This window comes from Salminus brasiliensis, chromosome 21 (genome assembly GCF_030463535.1).
Source record: "Salminus brasiliensis chromosome 21, fSalBra1.hap2, whole genome shotgun sequence".
Lineage (NCBI taxonomy): Eukaryota > Metazoa > Chordata > Actinopteri > Characiformes > Bryconidae > Salminus > Salminus brasiliensis.
This window is the reverse complement of record NC_132898.1, coordinates 23,072,068-23,091,277: the sequence shown is the minus strand read 5'-3', so window position 1 is coordinate 23,091,277 and position 19,210 is coordinate 23,072,068. Positions and strand designations below refer to the sequence as shown.

The 19,210-nt window shown below is 41.4% G+C and overlaps 1 protein-coding gene across 4 annotated transcripts; it reads left to right on the top strand.

Annotated features, from left to right (window-relative positions):
* Positions 1-161: 161 nt before the first annotated feature.
* LOC140542730 (mitochondrial carnitine/acylcarnitine carrier protein-like) lies at positions 162-18,745 on the top strand. Of its 4 annotated transcripts, XM_072665646.1 has the most exons (15): positions 162-396; positions 1,094-1,186; positions 2,368-2,464; positions 3,760-3,832; positions 10,567-10,699; positions 12,377-12,533; positions 13,087-13,122; positions 13,992-14,131; positions 14,360-14,466; positions 15,165-15,318; positions 15,418-15,519; positions 15,811-15,885; positions 16,068-16,133; positions 16,532-16,670; positions 18,621-18,745. In XM_072665646.1, the coding sequence occupies exons 1-15, from the start codon at positions 292-294 to the stop codon at positions 18,743-18,745; spliced, it is 1,602 nt and encodes a 533-aa protein (XP_072521747.1). In that variant the 5' UTR covers positions 162-291. The 4 variants fall into 4 exon arrangements, with proteins under 4 accessions (XP_072521747.1, XP_072521750.1, XP_072521749.1 ...); XM_072665648.1 differs by lacking the exons at positions 162-396; positions 1,094-1,186; positions 2,368-2,464; positions 3,760-3,832 and having other exon boundaries at positions 10,568-10,706; positions 12,354-12,533; XM_072665647.1 differs by lacking the exons at positions 162-396; positions 1,094-1,186; positions 2,368-2,464; positions 3,760-3,832 and having other exon boundaries at positions 10,568-10,706; positions 12,351-12,533.
* Positions 18,746-19,210: the final 465 nt, after the last annotated feature.

Here is a 19,210-nt window from a genome sequence, read left to right as displayed (position 1 = left end):
ATAATAATACACACACACACACACACACACACACACACACACACACACATATATATATATATACACACACTTTTTTAATCACTCTCGCGCGCCCTCTACAGTTCTGTAGTGAGAGCAGCAGTGCCACAGTGAAATGTGTCCGGGCGGATATGTAGGTGAAAGGTCTCTATACCGCATTTATTTTGTCCCCTGAGCGGTAACAGGGCCAGCAGGTCTGTCAGTCAGTAAACTCCTCTCTTTCTTTATCCACACTGCTTAAACCCTCTTTTGTCTTCGTAAGATTTGCCAAACATGTCGAAGCAGCCGCAGCCTATAAGTCCTGTGAAGAATTTCTTCGCTGGGGGGTTTGGAGGTGTGTGTCTGGTGTTTGCTGGACACCCACTGGACACAATCAAGGTAAAACAGCACGGACCTGCTTTTACTTTCATGAAGGAGGTGAACTGAGTGTGAACTGAGTGTGAACTGAGTGTGAACTGAGTGTGAACTGAGTGTGAACTGAGTGTGAACTGAACGGCGAGTCGGACTCGCTCGTATACTGTAAGGGTCACGTTTGCTTGGCTTCTGCAGGCGCCTGAATGGATCTGCAGTATTTAAGGTGGGACGGAGGATTATAGCTCATTAAAACTCACATTTGGCTCCACGTTTCTGCTTAAACAGACATAATATTCTTCTGTGTGTAAAATAGTCCCAGTAAAATAACCCAGACTCTAATCCAGCTCTGAATTCAGCCTGCACTGTTAGGGCATTGAGTCCAGGGTCATTCATCTCCACAAAGTCATTCCAAGCCACAACTGTGAGGTTTCCCTTAAGCAGTACACACTGGTTTATATATACTGGTGAATACACTGTATGTCTGCGTTTGGGTCTTATTTTGCCTTATTTAAGCCTTATTGAGCCCTGTCTGACGTATATGGACTGTTCACCTTTGACCTACATGTGTTGTAGATGTGACACCTCTGCTGATGTCATAGGTTTTCATTTTTTTGTTAATTTGCGCAATAAGTCTGTCAAAATTCAGAGAAACATGGGTGCTTTTGTAAAGGTATATTGTAAAGATATTTCAGATGATGTTTCTGCTTCTTCTTCTTCACAGGTGCGGCTCCAGACTCAGCCAAAGCCAGGCCCGGGTCAGTCACCTCACTATGCCGGAACTTTTGATTGCTTCAAAAAGACCCTCGCAAAGGAGGTGGGCAACATTTCTAAAATGTGTTTACCCTGCTAAAAAAATCCAGTGCAAGACCAGTTGATGATCTAAGATGGTCTTGATGGTCATGCTGGTCAATCAGTGTGGTCATGATGGTCAACCACTCTTCAACATACTTGTGGACCACCGTGTTCGTGCTGGTCAACCATCTTGTTCATGATAGTTGAATAGCTAGTTTGGTGAAGCTGGTTATACTTTTGGACCAGTGTGGTCATGCTGGTCAATGTTTTTGATCATAATGGTTGACTAGCTTGGTCATACTGCTCAAGCTTGTCGACCAGCTTGGCCATTAGGATCATTAGGTCCACAAGCTTGATCATATTGGAGGCCTTGTGTGGTCATTCTGGTCATGGTGATCCACACGTTTGTTTATACTAGTTGACAAGTTTGGCCAATAAAACCAATTTTGATGCAGATTGAAAATAGTCTGCAGTTCACAGCACTGATGCACAGTCTCTCTCTCTCTCTCTCGCTCTCTCTCTCTCTTTCTCAGGGTGTTCGAGGGTTGTATAAGGGCATGGCTGCTCCCATTATTGGAGTCACTCCCATGTTCGCTGTGTGTTTCTTTGGTTTTGGTCTGGGAAAGAAGCTTCAGCAGAAAAGCCCTGATGATATTCTCTCGTGAGTGCATGACAACATGCTGGTTAAACCTGACAAAGCATGGCTTCTAATATCTAACCTGGTTCTACATCTGTATGTGTGTGTTTGTGTGTGTGTGTGTTTGTGTCTCAGGTATCCTCAGCTGTTTGCAGCTGGTATGCTGTCTGGTGTTTTCACTACAGCCATTATGGCACCTGGAGAAAGAATTAAATGCCTCCTGCAGGTATGTGTGTTTCAGCAGGTCTGTCCTTCATCACCGGCTTAAATTGAGCCTAATTGGGCTTCTTGTAGGAGGTTCTTCTTGACATCAGGGTACAATGTTTGATGTGCTGTAAATTGCATACATTTCCCTCAGTCAGACCTGCAGAGACACGGTTCATGCTTCAGAATGCTACTGTGTTCATCTCTGCTTCATAATTCTGTCCATACTTTTAGATAACAGTGTCAGAAACCACTAGTGTCCAGGTTCAAACACACAACATTTTCAGTAGCACGAAAGGTCCTAAGCTGTGTGCGTGTTTTCTGTTTCTTCCATCCCATAGATCCAGGCGGCCTCCGGAGAGGTGAAATACGCCGGGCCGATGGACTGCATGAAGCAGATCTACAGGGAAGGTGGCATTAGGAGCATTTATAAAGGCACCGCACTGACTTTAATGAGAGGTACTCTACTGTTTACTCTCCTTTAACTGCATCATTACCCCACACAGCAAAGCCAGCTACACCTAAACCTGAAGCTTTACACTCTATTCTATTCCTTATGTTGTTCTTTATAATTGAATGGTGAATGGACCAGTAGAAATGCTTCTAAACGACTTGGGATAAAATCTTTTTCCCTTGATATTTACCTTCCATTGCAAGTTTAGAAGGTTCTTCCTTCTCCTGTAAAGTTGTGATTTTGGAGATACAAGGTTTTTACATGATAACAGTGTACTATTTGTGATGTGACATTGCTAACCAAAATAACTTCCTTTTGTATGATTATATGGATGTCTTGAAACTCCTCTGGTGCTGTGGTTGTTTTTAGGATACTGAGAACACACAGTAAACAACAGGGCTCCTAGTGGACTAGTATACTATTGCCGGTATTATAAAGACTAATATCCTGATTAACAAACAATATAATTGTGCAGCTTGAATCTACAGGCATGTATAATTGGGGTTTGTTTGAGTAGAGAAAGGTTGTTGTGGTTAGTAAAGGCTGTAGTGCTGCATTTGGGTGGCATTTATTCTGACTGGGGAATGAACTCACTCTGGTCAGTTTCAGAAAGAATGACCTGATGCTGTGTATCTGAGCTTTTGCCAGTTTTTGGCCGCTGTGGACTGATGCAGTAATGTAATCATCACTGTGTGGAATGAGGGATATCAGCAGAGTGAGACTGAGTAATGAAACATAAGATTATACATTAGGATACAAGGGCAGTGTTTGAGATGAACACATACAGAGTGGGGGTTTGGTGTGAAATTGTGATTTATTCTGGAGAAACATACCTACTCAGATTCTTTTAACTGACTCCAACACAAATCTAGCCATTTTTTTTACTATCCAAACCCACCAGTGAACCTACATGTGTTTTCTGAGTTGATGATTGTAAAATAGAGGCACATCTGAACAAATACGTTTTCTCTGGGGACTTTTTTTATTTTTTTGGCTGCACAACGCCCTGCATGTATCCCTCTACCATTTAGACTCTGGTAAAACAGTGTTTCGGGCATCAGGCAGCGTATTCATAACCATTTAGTGTAATAACTTTCTGTGAGGGAGCATCTGATTTCATTCACTACCAATGTCAACAGTACAACTGGGTTTCTCTAAAACCGAGCTTTTCATTAAATGATTTCATTAAATATGATAGCACCAAGACAAAAAAAAAGTGCAGAAACTCTTAAAATATCAGCTAAGGGGTGACTGACTCCTACCTCTGTGGGTGATTGACAGCTTTCCCTCTGTGTCTCAGACGTGCCGGCCAGTGGAATGTACTTCATGACGTACGAGTGGCTGAAGAACATCCTCACACCGGAGGGCAAGAGGTTTGTCAGAACTTAAATTGACATAAAAATGTCAATGTCTTCAAGACATGAAGAGCCGTTTCTCTCCTAAGCCCTGTTTGGATGGGCCTAGTTTTACATGGGGAGGTGGGGTAAAATAGTTACCACAGTTTCTCTGTGATTTTTTAGTCCTGCTCAAATGTGCCATGTCCACCATTTATATGCACTGCACGCCCATTTCATATTCCAACTCTTTACCTTCTGTAAAACAAACCATAAAAATAACCTCAGGTTATATTAAGCCCTTGCGAATCGACATGTGGGTAAATATTCCACCATGTCCTGTGGAACAGTAGTTTTTGCAGCTTTTCTTAAGTATAAAGACGCTTGAGGAGACATTTAGTTTCGGCATGCATGGAACATATATCTGTCTGTGGCAAACCTCAGTCAAATCCTCAGAAGCATGATGCTGCTGGCAGCATTAGGCAAGTCATTGTGTAGCCTAGCTTATAGCCTACACACGTTACGAACATTTTCATGCTGCTAATTTTTAAACTCAAATGTTAATATTTCGGTGTTATTTTAAGTGGGCTATAAGATTATTATTATTATCCTCATGTTTTTTTGGAGGTGGCAGATGTGCGTAAATTGAGTATCCACTCCCACCTCAGTCATTTATACTGAGATTTTTTTATTCTGTGTAAACCTGTAGTAAAATTACATCACTTCACCTACCCATCTAAAACTGGTCACAACCAAATAGGGCTCCAGCCAGATAATCAAAGGTCAGTCCTGTTCAGCAGAATCCCCTAAATAAGCCTAAACATAGACCTTAAAGTGTTGAGCTGTGAATGTTAGTTCTGTGGTTCACTTCAAGGCTGGGTAGATGGCGCTCTCTCCCCTCATCACGCTCATTATGATGTTGCCTGCCGCAGGCGTCTAATGTACCAGTGCTGGGGAGCCATCAATTTCCTCTGGGTAGTGGTGATGCTTTTGGCAGCAGTTAGAAAAGAGGCAATGGCTGGCTTCACAAGTGCTTGTCCTCACCCTCCTAGTGTCTGAAGCATTGAAAGTGATGGGAGGGGTCCTAGTTAGTTGGAGGGTTAATTGGCTCATCTAAATTGGGGAGGAAATTAGGTTTAAAAAAATACATCTACATTTATTTCTAGGTATAAAACCAATTTTTATTTTTGGAAGCTGACATGCTGAGACGTGTGGATTGGCTGTCTCTCTGTGTGTTTATGCTTGTGTTTTTTTTGTTGTTAAAGCCCGACTGAACTGAGCGTGCCCAGTGTGCTGTTTGCCGGCGGTATGGCGGGGATCTTTAACTGGGCTGTGGCGATTCCCCCCGACGTATTAAAATCACGCTTTCAGACAGGTGAGAAGACTCTTGTTACATCTGATGATCAGTAGTTTATAGACTTGGTCAGAAGACATGGATCAGAGTCATGATGTTTACATGGAATTCACATGAAATCCAGGCTGTGCAGTTCCACTGACTGTTTTAACCGTAGCTACCAAAAAGCTACCAAACGTTCTGCAACAGAGAGGATTCCGTTATATATTCTTGATTTTCATAATAATAATAATAATAATAATAACTGCACAGGACTGCAAACTGCATATATGGAAGTGGTGAATGTAGTATTCAGAGGTCAGAGTGTGTTCTATGAACTTGCCCTCAGAGAAAGCTGGCTTTCTTATTGATTAGCTGGGTCTGAGCATGAATGCCGTGTGTGTTGTTTTTCTGCCCCCTGCAGCTCCAGAGGGGAAATACCCCAATGGATTCCGGGACGTCTTGAGGGAGCTGATCAGAGAGGAGGGTGTGACCTCGCTGTATAAGGGTTTTAATGCAGTCATGCTGCGAGCGTTTCCCGCCAACGCTGTGAGTCTGTTTACATCCCTGAACTACACAGAGCTTCTCTTAGCATAGAGATCAGTATATAAAACGAAAAAGGCAAAGCAGTCGACACACACATTTCTGTAACACCAGTTCTCTACCAGCTATGATTGATACACACTTGAGCCCCTGTCTACTCCTTTTCATGATTCTCTTCTATTATCTGCTGGATAGTTGTGATGAATTAACTGCATTTAGCAGATGGTCTTTTTCAGAGCGACCTACTAAATTTCACTTCACTGTTTACTCACAAAATATTCTTAGCTAGTTTGTACAGACTAGGATGCAAAAGACACTTGGAAAGCACACTTAGAAGCTTGGATGCTTCTAAGTACGAAAGTCAGTATGGAAACCATAATACTTAACACTACACTTCCCCAATTACTATTAAGAGACGGGTCTTCAGTCTGAGTTTGAAGTTCAGACACCCAGGGGAAGTTCGTTTTACCACTTCGGTGCCAAAACAGAAAAAAACCTGGATGCTTGTCTTCCGTGGACTTTAAAAGATGGCAGGTCAAGCCGAGCTGTACTTGAAGCTGGAAGGGCTCTTGGTACTGATTTGCTTTTGACCATTGCCGCATTGTGCCAAATTGTCACATAACCTCAGTATAGCGATTTCTGCCTTAAAATTCTGAATATTGGTGATTTATGTAAACAAGCACGGTGCACCAGTGAGGTAGGAGTTATTCTCCAGCTACTGATTGGAATTTTTCATTCCACCTTAAATGGTGCAGAACTTACAGGAGGCAGAATGTAACTGCGGCTCTTTTAAGGCTAAAATCAGCTTCATGCTGCGAGATAAGTGTGTGTGAAGTATCACCACTTTATTAAAACATGCAAATGGCCATAATAATAAACAATACCAGCTAATAAGCATTTTAGACTTTTTCTTGTTCAGCTGCTACTGACAGGGGGTTGTTTAAGTTGCCATTTTGATGCTACTGCCAATCATTTTGCCATCTGACATGCCCTTGCAGTTCTCAGTGGACTGCAGCTCATGATTTTTTAGAGCATTTAATTACAAACTGCATTTATATATAAATATATACTGTAGAACATTTGTTAATTTGCATTTAATATTTAATTTAATATTAAAACCCCTTTGTATTGATTTGAAATATCTAAAAAAATGCGTATCTAATAACTATGTAAATAAATGTATTCTATATTTATATCTATTTATTCCATGTTGTAAACTAGAGATTTCATTAATTTAATGTGGTCTTTTTAGTACAGCCAGAAAATTGTAAATTGTCTTTCTAAACACGTGAACGGCGCTGTTTAAGTGTAATAATAATAGTTCTTCTTATTCTTTATTATGTTTTAAATACCTGTAATAATGCTGTAATTACGTAGGTGATGAGTCAAATCATTGGAGATGCAGGAGATGCAGGAAAAACAATAAAGTGTTTATATATAAAATCACATACACACGTGTGTGACTGCCTCTCTCTCACACTCTAACTCTATATGTCTCTCTCTTTTTGCAGGCATGCTTCCTAGGATTTGAGTTGGCCATGAAGTTTTTGAATTGGGCCGCACCAAACCTGTGATGAATACTGAAGGCCAAAGAGCCAGACATGGCACCTGAATGTCACTCTCTCACTCACACACACACACACACACACACACACACACACACACACATACACATGGGGCTTTGGTTTGGCTGTACAATACAGACAGGATAGCAGTACTTAGGTGGGTTACATGAATATCATGAACACCTGCCATAGATATTATTAATAGGTAGATACTAATAATTAGTATTACTGTTATTACTCTGGTAACAATTCACATGCAATATATTGTGCAGCCTTGACAGACACCATTAGTAAGCTGTAACACACACACACACACACACACACACACAATTGAACGTTGGGACTTCAGCCATTTGACTTATCTATTTTTTTTGTTTGTTTGTTTGTTTATTTTTAATGGTGTTGAAGAGGACTGTTGATGTGCCTTATCGTGCCAGGCTGTGAATTCAGTCTCTGTCTTCTCTTCAGGGAAAAAACACACTTCTGTTGTTTCAATCTCCATCTCTGTGTGTTAAAGAAAACAGTAGTTGGAACACTGTTAAAGGAATACTCCAGTGTTTTTAAACATAGTCCCTGTCTGCTGCATCTGCTGCACCTCCTCTACTCACTCTGGAAAACTAGTCCCATCTCTGAAGGAGCAAATCACACTGATCAGCCACCTCAGAAGGTGTCCTGTGGTATCTGGACTTCTTCAGACATTAGCAACAGATCCTTTAAGCCCTGTAAGATGTGAGGTGGGGCTTCCATGAGCATCAGTGAGACTTGGGCACCCATGACCCTGTCGTTGGTAAACCGGTTCTATTTTCTTGGAGCACTTTTGGTAGGTACTGTCCACTGCACGTTATGAACACCCCACAAGACCTGCCTGATGTTTGGGAGATGTTCTGACCCAGCCAGTCATCTAGCCATCACAATTTGGTTCTTTTCAAAGCGGCTCAAATTCTTACACCTTCCCATTTCCCAGTTCCTGCTTCCAACACATCAGACTGTTCACTTGCTGTCTAATAGATCCACCCTTTGACAGGTGCCATTGGAAACAGATCAGATCAGAGCAGTGTGGTGTATACAGATTAACAGGTTCATTTACGAACATCTTTGCCTGTTGACCTCTACTGTAAGTGAGGTTTAAAATGCTGGAGTATTCCTGAAGGTACCCAGGTATAAAACCAGCCAGAGCACATGCAGCGTTCTCTGTGGTGTTTTGTGTGCGTGTCGGCACAATCTGCCATTCTTCATCCAAAAAGTGCATTACGGTTTCATTGTCCACATGATGGTCACGTCACATCGTTGGATTCACAGCGGAATAACCAAATGCCTAATCCGTCAACCGACCAACCGAACTTCACCAGTACAGAATAACTGTGTCGGGGTCCTTCTCAGCTCATTCAGCATTATTAATTATCATCTGTTGGCATGTGCCTTTGTTAGTGCAGGCATGCTGCTGTTGTTTTCAGTCTATCATGCATAATAAACAGACTGTTTAGGACTTCTGTCTGGATATTGATTGAGTGCAGTTCATTGGGGTGTGGGTGAATCTGCTGTATATCCTCCAGGGCACATCAATGGAGCGTGATGTACAACAACATGTCATCAGGGTTCAGATGTGGAAAACCAACCAGGATTAGCTTTCCTGTTTGTTTTTTTTATTAATTTAGGTAATTTTTGTTACCATATGCGAAACAAATATATGGACATGTATATTGCATTAATATATTGCATTTTGTATATAAATACATATAAATACATTTTACACTGAATTGATTGCCTATATACCAAATATCCTTTAAAATACATTTATTACAAATTACAAATACATAAATATTAAACACAGATATGTAGCATATCTTAAAGGTAAGCATTAGCAAATATACATTTAACATGGCGCAAATGATGGTTTTTAGATGCAGTTGGGTCATTTAATATACAGGTAGTTATTAAATGACCCAACTAGCTATATATCTAGATAGTTATTTAAATATATATTTAATACAAATCTATTCAATATATGCCCAAACTTTTTTTTGTGCCCATTTTCATACATTGCAATTTTTTAAAAATATATTTAAAAATGTTTCCAATATGGATTTAAGAAATAAGACACCAATTTGTCCTACTTTATTTTATAATGTACAGCCAAGACTAGCTTTAGCGCTACATGTTTGCTGAAAAATGGAATCCATTAGCATGGTGCTAACTGCACACTCCAAATCTTCACACACTCTCCTTAAACCGTTTGGAGGTGTTCAGTAATCCTCGTTAGACTTGAATATGTACGACCCGCTGTTCTCTATAAATGAGGACTGCAGTCTGTAGTGAAACAGCTAAGAGCATTAGCAGCCATGTTGAGGCCTGAAACCTGTCCATTCTTAAGCCTGTGTTAATTGGTAACAGTGAGTCAGAATGAACATAAAGTCTAAAATTAGAGATTACTGAACTCCTCCACAGGTGTGTTTAAGGAGAGTGTGTGATCTTTTAAACGTGTTAGCTACATTAGCCTGAAGATACTGAACGTGTCTTGGGTGAGGGAGCTATATCTGGGGTAATGCTACCAGTGCTAAGCACACCCCGAATGCTTTCTTCAACCCCTTAACACTCCAGTGCTTCTCACACCCTAACATGTATCATTCAGTAACTCGGGGACGTCTGTAGAAACTGCTGGGGCCATTGTTGGGTAATAACACGCCTGAGGGATTTTTAAGGGGTAAATACTGCTCTACCAACGGAAGCCGCTGAGCTTAACCCAGTCACCGAACTGAGATCTAATTTAGCGAACAGGGCCTGACCACAATCAATACTTTCCATTACACACTGCCCCTAAATATGCTGGTAGGCAAGCCGGTCAAGTTCAGTTAGGTCCCGCTTGGTTCACAGAGGATGAGCGACTTCATAGTTTTCATGTCTCTTCTAAAACGTGGAAATCATTAAAAATAAACAAAATGTGTGTGTACATATTTTTCTTTAATTAAAATGTCAGAATTTTAAAGCTTTAAAAAAACAGTTATGTCTGTGTTTGTCCCAGAGGTGTAGCTATGCTAGTGTACTAGTTATTGATCTTGTTCATCGATGAGACATGATTGCGGACGCTAGTTTGGTGCCCTCGCTCAGATATTTCATCCTTTTCTGCTGGCTGCTGCTTCTGGAGAGCGTATCAGAGGATTTACTGGGCTTTTTTGAGCTCTGAATATTTTTTATCCTGAAAGTACTTCCTGTGATTTTTTTTTATCCTGTTGCATGTTCGCCACTCCAGCAGATCTGATGTTTGTGAAATTCTCATGAAGTTGAGCTCAGAAAGTGGTCTTGTGTTTAGAAAGTGTGCTCGGCTGCAGTGTTAGTATGAGTGTGGAGATTCCGGCTGGTTTGACAGATCTGCTGAAAGGCTACACCGTGGAGGTGCTGAAGCAGCGACCTTCTGACCTTCTGGACTTTGCAGTGCAGTATTTTACACGGCTGAAGGAACAGAGAAACGCGGAAGGTAGGGCTGGGCGATGTGGCCAGTAATGTTGTTTACATATCATCCAATACTGTTAATTATTAATAATTATCAATTATGTGCATGTCACATTTAAGCCTCACATGCTGGGTTGTATCTTTGTTTTGACAAGTGGTGCAGACATAGTGATGACCAGACAAAAGAACTAACAGAAATTAGGCACAATCACAACCATGCTGGCAGCGTAAAAGCACTTTTTAATATTATACCAATATTACAGCTTTTGGCCCCCTTAAAATATGTCACATAATGTCACTGTGTGCTGGTAAGTGGTGCCAAGTAATATTAACCATTAATATTAATATCACATGGGTGAACCGTGGGCTAGGTGGGTTCCAGGTGGGTTTCAGATGAGCATGGGCTCTGATTGGGTTCCTAAATGCTTTGTATTGGGACCCCGTTCGGCTTCCCAAATGTGCCCAATCATTAAAGCCCAGTTTAATCTCAAATTGATCCCGTCTAGGCCCCGTGTGCAGTGTACCACCCTGATTGGGGACCATGTTTAATCCCTCATAGTCCCATCACTTACTCAAGTGGGCATCCATATGTAGAGCTAACATGGAACCCAAGGACAAAGCCTCTGGTTTCCAGTTAGCTGGAACATTATTATTACTTTACCTCACTGCAACCCCACCTATCGGGGAGGAAAAATGCTTAACTAGCTCACTGGCCCGCTCTGATACCATATTTCACTCATACATATGTTTTGAGTTAGGCCTTTAACCCTCTTAGCTCTAGGGGGCACATTAGCATGGCTGCACTCTGACCACAGCTTTCTAAGCTGGGATATGCAAAGTTTTGTAAATGTCAATAAAGATACTTGACTTAAATAGCTGATGTTAGCTATCTCTGCTAATTGCCCTATTGGTATGTGTTGTGAGTGAATGACTAGACTTTGTCTCCATCCATGTTTAGGGCACTAAAGTAGCAATAGTCTGCTTCAGAAAAATGTATCCTGAAGTTTGTGAGACTCTGTTGACAGGTACACCAATCAGTCATAACATTAGACCCACCTGGCTGATATTGAGTAGCTCCCCTTTGTGCCGCCACAGCGTATCTGAGCATTTGAGGCATGGACTTCACAAGACCTTGGAGGGTATCTTTAGCAGCAGATCCTTCAAGTCCTGTAAGTTGTGAGGTGGGGCCTCTATGAGCATCAATGAGCCTTGGGTGTCCATGACCCTGTTGCTGGTTCACCGGTTGTCTTTCTTTAGAGCACTTTTGGTTGGTACTCACCTCTACATGTCAGACAAACCCCACAAGACCTGCCAGATGTTTTACTGGAGGTCCGGTCTGACCCGGTCGTCTAGCCACCACAGTTTGGTTCTTGTCAAAGTGTCTCAGATTCTTACGCTTGCCCATTTTTCCTGCTTCCAAAACATCAGCTCCAAGCACTGACTGTTCACTTGCTCCCTAATAGATCCACCCCTTGACAGATACCACTGTACATGAAGATAATCAATGTTTTTCACTTCACCTATCAGTGGTACTAATGTTACGGCTGATTGGTTTACACTGCATTGGGTTTCCAGTTTAAAATCCTGCAATACTGACCTGGACTGTGTTATTTTAGCTGATCAATACTAAACAGGCTTATCATTATTGTCATCATTTTTTTTTCCATAGCAGAGTTGAGCCGTCGCAATGCTGAGATCAGCTGTCGGAACGCTATCAGATCTCCAGTGCAAAGAGGAGTGGCATTTGATAAAGACACAACACCAACAGAGTCCAGTGAGGAAGAGGAGGAAGAGGATGAGGATGAGGATGAGGAGGAAGATGATGATTTCCCAGATGATTTCACATTTAGACGTAGGTTTCCTAAACCAGTCCCTTTAGCACCTTTATATGAGCAGCGTTTTCACTGCCTAATCAAACTACTGTATATTCCCAGTGCTCTCCTGGAGGGTGGCCAGCATCACAAGTTCCAATCCAACACTTAGTTTATCTAATCAGTACTTTACTAAGGGAAATCCAGTGAGCTGCTCATGGAGCTGCTGCTGGATCAGCACTCAAACCTGTGTTCCTATAACCGACATATCAGTAACTTTACTTACCAACAGCACCTAACCAAATTCTGTTTATTTGGGTTTATTCTAATGTTATATATAGTTTGACAGGTTAACACTCGCACAGACCACTGACTTTATATTTATTTGTGTTTATTCTAATGTCATGTAGAGTTTTACAGATAAACCCATCTTTTAATTTGTTTCTATTTTTTAATTTTATATTCTTCAATGTTTTTCACTTTTTTACATTAAATACATTCAATGTTTTTGGACTCACTAGCTTTGATCAGATCATCATGATTGGTAATAATGACACCACTGATCTCATCATCTCCTTATCTCTCTCTGTGTAGCGCCACCTCCCACTAAATCCAATCGGAGAGTATCAGGTGGGTGTAAAGGGCGGTTTTATTGCTTTTCAGTGTGTTGTTCTGTTGCGTAAGGTGTGTATAATGTGTGATTGTGTGTTGTGGGTCGTTGTAAAGCTGCTTCAGTAAAGTAGATTTCGCAATTGTCAGATGTACTGAACTTACTGACAATTGACATTCTGACAATTGTTGTACTGATCATTATAATGTGTATTAATGTGTGGTGTTGAGGCATCTGTGTATATTGAGTACATCATATCCCCGCTGAAAAAAACTGTCTAGTCGATCTGAGCTGGTTAAGATGGTTGACCAGCATAGGGTGTTTTCATATAAGTTTAAAGGTTTAGCATGACCAACCTGACCAAGATAGTCAACCAGTATGACCAAGCTTGTTGACCAGTGTGACCAAGCTGGTTGACTAGCATGACTAACCTGACCATGCAAGTCAACCAATATGGCCAACCGTACTAAGATAGTCAAGCAGTATGGCAAAACTTGTTGACCAGTGTTACTAAACTGGTTGATTAGCATGACCAACCTGACCAGAGTAGTCAACCAGTATAACCAAGTTTGTTGACCAGCATGACCAACCTGACCAAGATAGACAACTAGTATGACCAAGCTTGACCACCACCACATCAAGTTGGTCATTCTGATAGACCAGCTAGTCATTTAAACTCAAATGAAAACACACACTGTTCTGGTCAAGAGCTAAGCTGTTCAGCCATCCTAACCAGCTTCCATACCAGTATAGGGTGTACTTTCACCTGGACGTCTTCCACCAGCTTGACCATCAAATACCAGCTCTTCTGATTCTTGGTGATGTTACACATTCCTCATTCAGTATTTTAATCGTTGAAGTAATCATTTCATTTAATTTATTTGTTCAGTTTGTGCAGAGGCATATAATCCAGATGACGATGAGGATGATGACTCTGAACCTAAGGTTATCCACCCTAAAACTGACCAGCAGCGCTCCAGACTGCAGGAAGCCTGCAAAGACATACTACTGTTCAAAACTTTGGAAAAGGTAACACACACATTAAATAGCACAAGTATCCAGTCTTATTAAAGCATTGAAGGAGAATGGGCGCCCTCCCGTGGACCCAACTGGTATATCCCGCTCTGTGTCATTATCCAGTCAAAAGTGCAAATAAAATAAAAAATTCTTGTTTCAAATACAGAGATGAAACATTCCTCAATGTTCTCTCTCTCTTTCTCTTAAAAAACTATGCAGTTTATTATCTTTCTCTCTCAGGAGCAGTTCTCTGAGGTTTTGGATGCCATGTTTGAGGTGCTCGTGAAGCCTCAAGAGCACATAATAGACCAGGGAGATGATGGAGATAATTTTTATGTCATTGAGAGGTTTGTCTTATTGTGATTGTTTCTATATACACCATCAGCTCCCCCGACAAACAAATAGTCATCTTGCTTGTGTAAAGTGGTGGTAACCACCTGGCTCCTACAAGTGGTGTTGCACAAGGATGATCATGCTATAAATACTGGAGAGGTTACCAACGGGATTCATAGATTGAGAAGAGGTGGTTGAAGGAAGTAGCTGGATTTGCAGGTGTATCAAGATGTACAGTCTACGATCATAAGGCAAAATTGCCGGACAGGAATCGCCGGACAAGCAGTTTTCATTCACAATCCGCGAAACCCGCTTGCATGTAGACTGGGATTTCTGCCACTGCTGGTAGAGCCGTATGACCGTATGCTTGGCTACACCTGCAAATTCAGCTACTTCCTTCACACTATGGCCTTTGGTGCGCATGAATGCAATCACTCTTTTTTGCAAATCATTCCCATCTGCTCTGCGACCCGTTTCCCAGACGTCCAACAAGGCCTTCACTGCACTGCACCACCTCTTCTCAATCTATGAATCCCATCACACACCCCACAGGAATTTATAGCCTGATCATCTTCAAGCCTGAAGTGCCTGTCACCTTAAACACACTTAAGATGACTGTTTTTCCCAGTCTACGTGTACCGCTTTTCAGTGTGTTTTAATGAGCAACACAATAAGACATGTTCATTACCTCTCTTTCGCTCTCTGTTCTCAGGGGAGTGTATGATATAGAGGTGATGAAGGATGGAGTGAGCCGCTGTGTGGGGAAGTACGATAATAAAGGCAGTTTTGGGGAATTGGCGCTGATGTACAACACTCCACGAGCGGCCACTATAATCGCCACCCAGCCAGGGGCGCTGTGGGCACTGGTAATTTAACGTGTTTTTATATGATACCCTGTTTAAAAGCATACCTGTAAAGCAGTGAGGATCCATGAAGGTCTAGGTTCTGCTGTGTTGTGTTTGTAGGACAGAGCGACGTTTCACAGACTAATCGTGAGAAATAATGCGAAGAAGAGGAGGATGTACGAGGCCTTCATCGAGTGTGTTCCTCTGCTGAAGTCACTGGAGGTCAGTGTGTGCTTTTGTTCTCTGTCTGTGTTCTGCTCAAACACACACACACCCGGTGCAGGCGGACACTAAAGTCAGCTCAGGGCTGGAACTGGGATGACAGCCCAGTTACCGCTGCAATGGAAATCATTTAACCTTCACTGTGAATAAGGATTATTTATAACCTACAGCTGTTTTCAAACAACCAATCAAACAAGAGCAATTTAAATAGTACATAAAATGATTTTTTTTTATTCTATCAGATTTTAAGATAATAATATGCACTTGTCTTTGTCTCTTGTCTTTTCCCAGTTGTCTGAGCGAATGAAGATTGTTGACGTTTTAGGAGCGAAAGCCTTCAGAGACGGGGAGCTGATTATTAAACAGGTTTAGTGATGTCACTGAGATTTAATCATGTGATACATTTTAATTTAATTTAATTGAATGTAATATTTAATTTACCATTTTCTCTGTACGTAATGTAATATTAAATTAAAGACAGAGAAATCTAAACTGATAAGTATAAATATTTGACACACTGATATAAGAAGAGCTCTTTTCCTCTGCAGGGCGACGCTGCAGACTGTTTCTACATAGTGGAGTCTGGAGTGGTGAAGATTCTGATTAAAAGCAAAGTAAATCACAGTGTCCAGCATCTGTCTGTCTGTCCATCTGTCTGTCTGTCTGTGGGGTCAAGTGGCGTTCCCATTAAAATATCATACAGTCCAGGCTTAGACTTAGTGTTAGTCTGCGAAACTGTCCGATTCTGATTCTGTGCAGCGATTTATCTTAGAATCGATAACTTTCCCCACCCTGATCAGAGGGGTGTAGGCTAACTCCGAACTCGTGGAGCTTCATCCAGTCCAGCCAGCTTCTCTCAGCACAGGACCTGAAGTGTGTTAGACTCGGTTCTTCTCTGTTTGGATCAATTGGGTTAAAATAAAAGACTGCAGCTCCAGAATCGTGGAAAGCTGCAAAAGTGGGTTTTAAGAAGGACGGTTGGTGAGTAAGGCCCACTGTGTGTTCTCCACAGACTAAAGCAGGTCAGAAGGATAACGAGGAGGTGGAAGTCGCCCGTTGCAGCAGGGGGCAGTATTTCGGAGAGCTGGCACTGGTCACTAATAAACCTAGAGCGGCGTCTGTCTACGCAGTGGGTGAGACCAAGTGTTTAGGTAAGAGTGCATGGTGTTTCTTCACTACTCAGCAAACCAGACGTTGGTGTCAGAAGTGGGCTTTATTGATTTTACACTAGAGCTACACGTAAAGGACCAATTGGCATGCCGCTAACTGCTAGCGCTAACACTCTCCTCATCACACCTCCACCTGAACAAGAGGAGGTGTTCAGTAATCTCTTATAGACTCGATTGTGTGGTTTCTGACTCAGGTAGATACATGGACTGAAGTGTGAACACTGTAGAGATACTGCTACTGTTTTTAGCTATGAAAGTATTTAGGCCTACAGTAGCACTAGGGTCAGAATTTTGTCAGTGGAAGATTCCACTTTTATTCTCATATGGGAACATTTTTGAGCATTTAAAAATCAGTAAAGGAGACGCTTCATATGATGAAAGATTGCAGACTATTTGTATGTACTGTAATTACCAACATATAATGTTGAGCTGTCATATGGGTTTGTGGAATATTGAGACAGACAGCATGTATTTACATTAAAATAAATTAATAATATATATTTATATTTCAGTTTAAATCATATAATCATAATAATAATAATGATTTCTACAGAATTATTAGTTGACTGTACTTTTCATTAAATATTCATCAATCTCAGATGTAAACAAATGAATGGGATTTAGACTAAACAGCAAATGTTTGTCTTCAGTCTCTTTTTCCTGCACAACAAACATCTAACAGGTGTAAACTGAAAGATTGGCCTGGCCTATAGAAATCACAGGGCAGATGCGTGGTCCTACCTTCCCGTGTTATGACCGACCCAGCAGAGATATTCAGAGCACATAGTTAGAATTAGCCTGTCAATAGAATTACTGCCTGCATTCAGTCTGCCCAGATAACCGGAGGAAGGCCATGTTCGGTGGTGGTTTGCCGTGTTTGATTTTGTTGAATGCTGAGCGGGTTCTTGCAGACAGAGCTTGCTCACGTTTGGTAGAATTCTCCTTCAGAAAAGCCTCCATACTTTAGACCCTTTCTGAAATACTCGATTGCCTCATCAGTGAACCACCAGCGCATGTTGTCACGGACATTTCCTTTTAGCAAGGGAGTCAGACTCAGATATTCAGCCCCGCCCGAATATACAACCCTGATCTCTATACAGCTGCTTTGTGACAACATTCGTGTGAAAAACTCTACATAAATAAATATGAATTGACATGAAGAATCTCAGTCGACTGACAGCTCTTCTAGTGATGATTCAACTCGTTGGCTTTCAGCGAGAAGCCCTAGTTAGCACCAGGCTAATTGGTGGGATACAAGTGTTTATTACATGTTAGCTACATTAGCTTCACACCAACACTTGGACAGCAAATTTCAGACACTGGTTGATCACATTTTAGATAAAAGGAAACTCAATGAAGGTCAATGTTATTAAACAAATGATCACTTTAATAATAAGCTTTAATTAAATTAAATTAAGATTAAATGGCGAGGCCACATTCCAGAAAATTAGGCATCTGTTGGCTCTGGAACAAATAGATTTAAAAATTATAATTGAGATCATATTCTTGTTCTGTTCAGACGTTTTAGGCACCGAACTACATTATTTTTTTCTTAGTTTGAAGAAAGTAGTTGAGATCTTGAGAGCTAGTCTGAAGAACTAGGCTTGGTTCCAGGTTTCTCCTGGACATCCCCAGCCAGCACAGCGGGGACGTGTTCAGCTGCAGCAGCAGTTCTCCTGATTTACCATCATTAAGAACTGATTTATTAAACCAGGTGCTGGATGAGAACTATACCTAATACTAGACTCCATGAGGAGAACTTTGAAGGTGTTTTAATGAACACAGTGATGTAAAATCATGACTGTCTGTATTGACTGACTGTCTTACTTGCCAGATATTTGTTATCTGTAACCCTCCCCCCATAGTGTATCTTAGGTGAAGCTGTCTGTCCTCCGTGTGGCTCATCCTGTAGTGTCTCTGTTTCTCTTTCAGTGATCGACGTTCAGGCGTTTGAGCGTTTGCTGGGTCCCTGTAAAGAGATTATGAAGAGAAACATCGCTTCATATAAGGAGCAGCTGGTGGCGCTGTTCGGGTCCAGTGATGATCTGAAACACTGAGGAAGCCCCGAGAGCGTTTTTATAAAGCAGGATGTCCCGTTTAGCTGAATAACTTAAACCCAATGTGAGGATTATCCAGTAGGCTTTGTTCTGTATTTCTTCCTCTGTGGCAGGTGTTACCAGACTCGACCAAACTCAACATATGTTCCTCAAACCACAGCAGAAATTACACTATATGGACAAAAGCGCTGGGACTCCTGCTCATTGTCTTTTCTGAGGAGAAATTGGAGTAACTGTCTCTACTGTCCAGAAACAGCAGGTTCATGCTTATCTGCTCTGGGGGCGGTGTAGCAGAATGCAGTCATTACACAGGGATGTCCATATAGTGTATTTTCTCCCCATAACAAAGTCTTTAAATGCAACATCTCAACATTCCTGAAAGCCCAAACTCCCCAAAACCTGATTTTTTTCTTGTTCTGCGATATAATCTGCAATAATAAAAAAAAAAAAAAAAAAAGATATCAC

Excerpts from the sequence above, each read along its gene's own strand:
- LOC140542730 (XM_072665646.1), top strand. The coding sequence starts at position 292 with ATGTCGAAGCAGCCGCAGCCTATAAGTCCTGTGAAGAATTTCTTCGCT. Across the intron at positions 1,187-2,367 it reads AAAAGACCCTCGCAAAGGAG|GTGAAATACGCCGGGCCGAT; the intron begins GTGGGCAACATT and ends GCCTCCGGAGAG. Across the intron at positions 14,467-15,164 it reads AATTTTTATGTCATTGAGAG|GGGAGTGTATGATATAGAGG; the intron begins GTTTGTCTTATT and ends CTCTGTTCTCAG.